This window comes from Bombyx mori, chromosome 23 (genome assembly GCF_030269925.1).
Source record: "Bombyx mori chromosome 23, ASM3026992v2".
Taxonomy (NCBI): Eukaryota; Metazoa; Arthropoda; class Insecta; order Lepidoptera; family Bombycidae; genus Bombyx; species Bombyx mori.
This window is the reverse complement of record NC_085129.1, coordinates 21,007,596-21,016,840: the sequence shown is the minus strand read 5'-3', so window position 1 is coordinate 21,016,840 and position 9,245 is coordinate 21,007,596. Positions and strand designations below refer to the sequence as shown.

Sequence of the window (9,245 nt, the reverse complement as noted above, 5' to 3'; positions counted from 1 at the left end):
TTTTGGAAGATCCCGAGATGCTACATCCAGCGGCTTTGTTTCAGTTTCCCACATTTGTGTACTTTCACAGTTACGAAAAAATTAATAAAGCACCGTTATTACATATTTAAACCTGTAGAAACACTAAATAGACAAAATAAAACAATTCACACAACTTCGCTCCTTGCGTTCCCGCCAAAAAGTCACGAGTTCTTCACGCTGAAACGTAGAGCTATCTATGGTTGTAAACAATGACAACATAGATTATACACCACAAACGTAAACGATACGTTTTCTTATTATACCGTACATATTATTATATTAATATTTAATATACGTTCGACTTCGCTTCTTGGTGGATATATTTAAAGTTTTATTCATACATTTCAGTTTTTTACATACATTTACTGGTGGTAGGACCTCTTGTGAGACCGAGCGGGTGGGTACACCACTTCAGCATTTCACTCCCTCGGTGGAAGATCTTCCTTTTGTCGTCAATTTTTTATTTATTTTTATTTTTTTATTGCTTGGACGAATTCTCCCCTCCCCCTCCCCAACTGACGTGGCGATAGTAAAGGAACACAAGTTGTATAAACCAAACAAAAACAAGAAATAATTTTGGTTACATTTTATTTATTACAATTGTTTTTTTTTTAAAAGGAGATCAAAAATTGAAAAGAACAATAATTAAAGGCAGTCTTATCGAAATACTGTATACAATACAAAAGTATCTATCAAATTTGTTTAATATTACAAATACAATATTCGTGATGTATAATTAATAAACGATCCTAAATAAAGATTGAATATTCTTATATTAATCACAACGAGTTCCCGCTCAACTCTTTGGGGCCCACGATTTTTCAGGAAAAGAAAACACATTAACTGCATTTTGAATAAACCCTTACTGAAAATACGATAAAACATAAAATTCATTTTACCAAGATCAATCAGTGCAAGGACTTCAGAAAACTAAGCAATACATGGAACAGTTTGTAATCCGCCTAACCTCAAAGAGTTCAACTAGGACACTCGCTTTTCCCCCTCTTGTTATATACATCTATTGAGAACACACAGAAGATGGTGTTTTAATAAAATATAATATCTTACAGTATTAATTTCTCGAACGCAGTGTGGTTGGAAACTTCAATAGAAAATTCGAGACAATATCAACATTAATCATATTATTTTCACGTGTTTATTTATTTGTTTATTGGTCTATTATAATTAAGGTTTTTAATTAAAAACACTAAAGGTCACGCGTCTATTACAGCCGGACGTCATGATGATGTTGGTGAGGTCTGTAAATATATTTGTTTTTCGCAATATTCAAATCGAGGGGTGAAAGGCTATTTATTTGGTTTAAGTTTTGTTGGGTAACGTGTGGTTTTTAAGTTTGTAAGGTTGGTTTTTTGCCTACTCAAATTAAATCCATGAAAACTTAAACCTCATTGCTCCATAATAACTACGGTAAGCTTAGGCCACTTTTGCGCGTCAGCGTCAGACGTCGTCAAACCTCAAATAGTCTGCAGCAAAGACTCAAAAATCTATACTAATATTATAAAGAGGAAATATTTTTTTGTTTGTATTGAATAGTCTCTGAAACTACTGAACCGATTTGAAAAATTCTTTCACTGTTTGGAAGCTACACTATTCCCGAGTGACATAGGCTAGAATCTTTTTTTAAATCGATTTGAATTGAATTTGGAATCTTTACTAAAACTCCAATAACGTAACCCAAGGTGTAAAAAAATTACCTAAAATATTCTTTACATCGCGTGCCCAGCGAAAACTATTGACGATAGAATAAAATAATGTACTACGACTTTGTAGAACACATTATTATTACAAAAAGTGTCGCGACAGCATATATCTAACAATTATAGTTATGCCGCATTAAGTGTTCTTTTATTTAAAAAAATAAAACAACGTCACTATCGTTGAATTTTTTGTTAAAGACCCGAGCGTAGCCGGAGCGGACCGCTTGTATAGTAATAAATAGCGTCAGATATTAATGTTATTTTTAAGTTACTAATATAGATTGTAATACTAACATAATGCATTGTTTTTACCGAAAAAAAAAGCTTTCACCCCTCGGTAAGGAAAAACTTTCCTCCTCGCGATATTTCGAATAAATGTTTAAACAATCAAACTCGAATTTAAACCGTAAAAATGTTTTTAATTGCGTTGACGTATCGCGAAAACCGAAGCTTCCTACTATTGTGGAACAATAAAAATATCAAACATCATTTCAAACCCATAGCGGACTCAGTGATGGATTTACGCATAGACCCTTGAGGCCCGCGGACATGATTTGAGCGGGAAAACTTTTAAAACGCCTAACGTTCAGAGACGATGATAAAGTCAAGACAGTTTCCTTTGTAAATGAGTTCAGATTGTTTACTTTAGATAAAAAAATAAGTTTTTTTAAATCTATACATATAAATAAAATTGGAGTGTCTGTTTATAATATTGAAATACCCGCTTTTTACTAAATGCATATGAATATAATATATACGGTAGATAAACCAAAATAACATTTTTTACAATTTTTGTCTGTCTGTTTGTTCCGGCTAATCTCTGGACCGGCTGGACCGATTTTGACCAGACTTTCACTGATAGGTAGCTGATGATATAAGGAGTAACTTAGGCTACTTTTTTTTAGAGTGGCTTCGCCCCGCGGCGTCCCCCGCGGTACGACAATAACCGCGGGTAACATCGCGGGACTCAGCTATCAATAATAAAATTTAATATTTCCGAAGCGAAGCGAGGGCGGGTCGCTAGTTAATAATAAAATTTAATGTTTCCGAAGCGAAGCGAGAGCGGGTTGCTGGTTTAAAATATAAATATTAGATTAAAATTAATAAAATGTATTCTAACATTAAGGGCGGCGCAATAAACAATCCTTATGGCAGCGTCAAACCTAAATCCATCACTGAGCAATCTACCTATCCCTCTACACGTAACCGAAAAAAAAAAACGCTTCCATAAACTAACTTATTCATTACGAGTCCATCAATACAATTTAAGTTCTAAGGCACTATGTTTTAAGACTAAAATTTTAAAAAACGTTTAGAGACAAATATCGATATTATTCGTTTTGCCGTTTGGTGAGCACGAATGACTATCGAAAAATTATTCAAATCGCTATCGAGAAAAAAAAAATATTTATAGGGTTTAAGCAGCGCCCCCTACCGGCCGTAAAAAGAATTAATTTCAGTAGCACGAATGAATACTTTCGTATCGCAATGAATCGTCACGTTCTCTCGTAACTCGGAACTTATAATCGAGAACACGAAAAATGTGCCCGCTGAGTTTCTCGCCGGAGCTTCTCGGTGGGTCGCGATTCCGATCCGGTGGCTTTTTTTATGTTTGAGAAATTACTGGTGGCTTGGACGCCTTTCCAGGGCAAGTGGGCGAGCAAAGGCTCAGCCAGGAGGGGTGGGATTTGCTAACATCTGCCCGAGCGCCTGCGAAGGAGACCTAACAACCCAAGAGTAACTGCTTCGCGAATGAATCTGCTACCGGATCGGAATCGCGACCCACTGAGAAAATCCGGCGAGAAACTCAGTGGGCTCGATCCGGTGGTAAATTCGGCACTGCTCTTGCTAGGCCTAGTGTTAGCAATATCCCTCAAGTTGAGCCCGTGAGCTCACCTACCCGCGCGTACCTGGAATAGTCCCTTAGACTTGATCCAGAAAGGACGAATTGGCCGCAGAAGTAGGAAATAACTTACCGTGTTCGCTACATTACCTTTCTGACGTCAAATAAAACTTAGTCTAGCATCGCCTTCTATTCGCGCGATTGACTATACCTAACAGATAAAAAAATAAATGACGGTGGAAAAATAGTCTTTAATTATCATACGATGTAACTCAATTTAGACGAGTCCAGGTCTTTGCCGGTGCTTCAGGCAGCTCTCCTTAAGCTTCGCTTAAAAGGCTGGTCATCGCGCTCAGGGATGCTTAAGAGGGTAGTCCACTCGAGAGCAAAATGGAACGAAGCAGACAAAGAAGGATATCTCAAAGAATCGCTAAGTACTTCTCATGGAATACAGACCTCCGAATTGAGGTTCTACTTCTTAACAATCGTTGTCAGACCATCGCTTCCAATGGCGAGACAGATAATAAGGCGTACTTCGAAAACTCGCAATGTAATTACTCCAAACTTGCGGTCAATAACCGGACACGCGATGTACTGTAAACAGGCTCCGAAGGCCATTATCATTTAAAAAAGCGATTTTGTGCTGTTTCCTCAATGAAGTAGGTCGCTTCGAGAACTTTGCAGTTGAGTAGATGACCTTTGCAAACAATGGCACATGAGGTCGTCTCATCTATCTCCATGCAGGTTTCCAGGTCTCAATCGACAACCAGCCTCTTGCCGCTAGTGGCTTGAACGCGAAATACTTTAATCCTATCGATCTTTAAATGTTTAACACGAAATATCATAGCCCCATGTAAGTACTGAGTGAATTTCGCTTCAACGAATCATTTCGATTCCAATAAATTACATAATTAATTCTGAAACGACATCACTAGCTCGTACGTGATTTTCAGTTAAATCTACAAATAAAATCAGTCTTAGTCACGAATTTCACTAAAACTAAAAAGGTGGGTAGTTACACAAAAAGTTTGAACTCCTCCGATTCGTTGACAATGAAAATGAACGTATCATTTTTTAAATTAGATTAATCAGCGCATACTTAGGCCTACCCAACGACCCTGATGCAACTTTGCCATTACGTCTCGTGAAGGAATATCATTTCGACGGGAAAAAGCGGACATGTAGTACCGTGGATTTCGGGTTAAATCACTTACCTTTTAATCTTGTATAAAAAAATAAAATACCACTTCGAATGTCTCGTTTTCCTACGATTCAATTATCCAACTCTTATTTTTTCACAAAATTTCAAATCAATTTTGAAATACATAATGTTATGGCTCCGGTGTAAGGTTAGATTTTTCTAATTACTACAACTCCGCTTTCTTCCATCGATTTGTTCGTTCAGCTTACTCTAATTGTCAATCGTTGCTAGATATATCTCATTACATTACAAAATAAAATCTACAAATCTCAATTTTCACAAACTTATAGGACTACCCTGCAAGTAATTAAGGATACAATAAAACCCTTACGTTTCGTCTACAACGTATTTAGCGGATATCCCTTTTAATTCCTCACAAGTTTTCTTACCTTCGAACAGATTTTGGACCACCAAATTGAGAGCTAGGGCTGCAAAGAGATTACCATTGGCCGTCTCGCTGTTATTCCTCAGGAGACCGGCTAAAATAGGATTGGCTTGCATGGTCATCGAATTAGGTTCATTAATAGAGTTATTGTGCGTCCGCTGGTGCAATAGCATTACATCGGGGTCCTTGAAGCATTTAGTGCACACTTTGCATTTGTATGACGTTTTTGTTTCATCATTAACAAAGGTCGGCATTGCAGAATCATTTTTCTCCTGTTGATATGAATCTTCTGAACTCGTTGTTTCTTCTGTGGAGTAATTAGAGAAATTATTACTGGTGGTAGGATCTCTTGTGAGTCCGCATGGGTAGGTATCACCGCCCCGCCTATTTCTGCCGTGAAGCAGTAATGCGTTTCGGTTTGAAGGGTGGGGCAGCCGTTGTAACTATACTGAGACCATATAACTTATATCTCAAGGTGTGTGGCGCATTTACGTTGTAGATGTCTATGGGTTCCAGTAACCACTTAACACCAGGTGGGCTGTGAGCTTGTCCATACATCTAGGCAACAAAAAAAAAAAAATTTAATTACTTATCAAATTCAATTGTTTGTTCAGCTCTGAGATTCAAGATAATGGTATGATGTTTCTAGCCCACATAAATGATTACCCATGTTTAAATTAGGTATGTAACTTGAGATTCCATTGGAAATTAAGAAAAATAGTTCCAATATAATCTTTACTTCATTTGGTCTCTTGATGGAAGGAATTTACTTGCCTATGGGCTCTGAAAACTGCTTAAAGGCAGGTGTTAATATTTTTGAAGGTCATATTATTAAGATTAATTTAATGCAGCTTCCATCAATATGTATAGGCCACAATTAAGGAATTTCATACAGTTGCACATTCATGGCCTTCAAAATGATAAATAATTGTCTCTGTAGAAAACTTGAGGAGGCATACTCCAATTTTGATTGAAATCTTATAAGGGTTAGAGCATAATATCAGTCTGAATTGGCAGGTATCTGCTGAGATGCAATGCTGCGTCTAGTTTGAAGAGCCATTATGAAACACGTATGAGACTTTGTGTCTCAATATTGGTCTTGCAATCACATTCTATTGCCTATGGGTTATAACAACCACTTAACACCAGGTGGGCCCTGAGCTTGTTCATCTATCTATACAATAAGAAAGTACCAGTGCTAATAGGCAAAATGACTCACCATTATTTGGACTTGGGGCATCATTTGTGACTGCTTGCATAGCTAGCATGGTCTGTATGTAAATAGCTTGCGCCATTTGCTGTTGAACCTAGAAAAAAGGAGGGTAGTTAGATAAAGCCAAAGTGTTTATGCCTGAATTGTGTATAACTAGATACCAACTATGATATGATTATAAGTAATATACTTTGCATTTTGGATACAGTTTCCCAAACAATACCAAGGAAATTTAACATTAAGATAGACAAGTCTGTTGCTAAAACAGTACTCACTTGCATGGAAGTGGTCAATTACCAAGCTTCAGACTAAGATTACTCATATAAACACTCTGAAGGTTCTTCCCGAATAAGAAAAGTTGATGCTTGTAAGATATCTTGCACTCATATGGCTTTAGTCATAACTTCCCAAAACTGTCTGTTATCATGTACAAATCAACTCAAATTTTGTGAAAGCACTACCATATCTTTACTTTTTTTATCGCGATAGGTTGCAGCCACCTACCATGATAATGTGATTAATGTCTCAATTTTAGAGTAGCAAATACTGTTCTTACCTTCAAACTAGAATAAACAAAGTTCAAAAAACTTTGTAACTGAAATCTGACCTATCTTCAAAAAATATCTATTGCGACAGTTTATTAAAAAAACAAAAAATTAAACACAAGTTTATTATATACCTGAGGGTCCAAAGGACTGTTGGTGACTGGCAACCAGCTATCCGACTGCCTTCTCTGGTAAGGAAGTGGAGAATCTGACGGTAAATTTCTTGATGGTATTGCATCCTTACGCAATGTTCTCCATTGGCCTACAAATAAGACCACATTATTTCTAGGCTTAAAGTACACTCACTTGTTAGTATAGTTATTAGCTCTGACTGCTGGGTAGGAAGTGCTGGGTTTGATTCACAGATCAGGCATGGATTCATGTGACTATCAGGTTTATTTGCATGTTGTCTGGATATTTTACTGTTTATAAATATGTTTATGAGAGATACATCAAGTCTGCCAGACTTCACTCAATGACATTAAATGACACTGAATAAAAATCCTTGTTAATTCCATGTATATGAATCTACAAAAAGTGTGACTTCCTGAGACTATACTTTGTGAAGATTAACGTTACCACACAGCGTCTTTGTAGAGTTTAACAATATTACGGGATATTTCATTTGAATAATAGTGAATCAGAATGTGTGAATTTTCTCTAATAATTAATAATTATAATATTCGTACTGTAAGTTAGATATTGTGTTAGAGTGTACGAAACGATAACTTTTATCTACTATTATTATCAGAATATGAAAAGCAGTTGTAAAAATCTAACGTCCATAATTATTATTACTTGATTACCTTTGTTTTTTCCGACGCTGGTCAAAGTATAGTCTTCCGGTTTGAAGTGCAAACTGCAAACTTTAGAATATTTTGTATATGGTTTGCCTCTCTTTAATATGTTATTCCAGAGTTTTGCTAACTCTTCGTCTCTAGGGAACTGGTGAAAAGATACGTTTTTGGCTTTTCCCGCCATCGATGTGCAGCGGGGTACCGTACAGTAGTAAGGCATCTTTGTGTTCATGTACGGCAGGACATTACAATAAAGGTTTCAGTTACAAAATTAATGTATTTCGATGAAAACAAACATACTTGGGTTTGTTGAGCAAGCGACCGACATTTAGTTTAGTGATGTTACCCCTCCATCATACTGTTTAGTGAACTAACATATGCTACTCCATCACTCGACTTCTTTACTCGATTTGCTTGTTGTGTTTATTCAGTATGACTTCAAACTTTGAAGGGAGTTGACTAATTATAAAAAAATGTCATTAAAATTTACCCAAGTTTTACGGCACGACGCGACGCATGGAAAATAGATTGATCAACTTATCGACCGTCGATTTAAATCCAAATAGGGGTTGATGTTATAAATTTGTATCAATGTTAAGGTTATCAACGAAATATCACTTAATTCTGCAGCATTCGCCATCCATTAAGATATACACCAGAAATTATAAATTCTTTAATGCGTGGTCGGGTGCATGTGTTCATGGCTGACGGGTTAAGTGAATAACGGAACTCGCAGACGTGAATGCCACGGCTAGTAGAACGTCCCACAGGTGTTCAACTCTTCAAGCTGCATTGCTGACTACTGGCAGAAATAAAGAGTGCTGGGCATACCCGTCCGGAGTCCAGGCTGACAAAGTGCCTTAGCTCTAAAATGAAAGATCGAGATATTTCAAGAAAATTTACGTTAAAATATCTAAATTATGTTTCAATTTTTGAAAGATATAGTAGTACACAATTAAACCAGACTTTCACAACTTTTTTAGCAGTGAAAACTAAATTACGCCAAAAAAATAAGTTTATTACATGTAAAGCTATTTCCTTATTTTAAATTCGATATATTTATATTGTAATAAGTATCTATTATGTAATGTAATAATTTAAAACTTTTAATTAGAGTTTATAATCATGTACATGGGAGACTTTAAATAATTAAAATATAAACAATCCCTTTCCATCATTTTTAAACCAATCCATCAAAACATTTCCTACAACCCAATTTATTAAGTTCACATACCGCTTGTTAATTATTTTGGAGATTTTAAGGGGGTAAGATTTTCTACCGAACATTTTAAATTTTATAGCATTTCGTTTGTATGGAATATTTAAAAGTCATTGTTAAATTTTCAATCGAAATATTACGACTTTAAACAAAAATGTGTTTGAGTGCAGTCAGCTCATTGCAACTATTTTGTAAACAACGATGAAATTCTTTCTAAAACAAAAAGTAGATCTCGATTTAAATATTTGATATTGTTATATGGAATCGCTGCACAGTGATTCTTAAAAAAATAGGGTGCGTGTA

The 9,245-nt window shown here is 36.0% G+C and overlaps 1 protein-coding gene across 1 annotated transcript; it reads right to left on the bottom strand.

Moving 5' to 3' along the window:
• Positions 1-592: 592 nt before the first annotated feature.
• Positions 593-8,090, bottom strand: LOC105841611 (uncharacterized). Its single transcript, XM_038019430.2, has 4 exons — positions 7,733-8,090; positions 7,061-7,188; positions 6,388-6,475; positions 593-5,475 (listed from the first exon to the last, which is right to left on the bottom strand). Exons 1-4 carry the CDS (start codon positions 7,953-7,955, stop codon positions 5,111-5,113), a joined length of 804 nt encoding a protein of 267 aa, XP_037875358.1. The 5' UTR covers positions 7,956-8,090; the 3' UTR covers positions 593-5,110.
• Between the last annotated feature and the right edge of the window lie 1,155 nt (positions 8,091-9,245).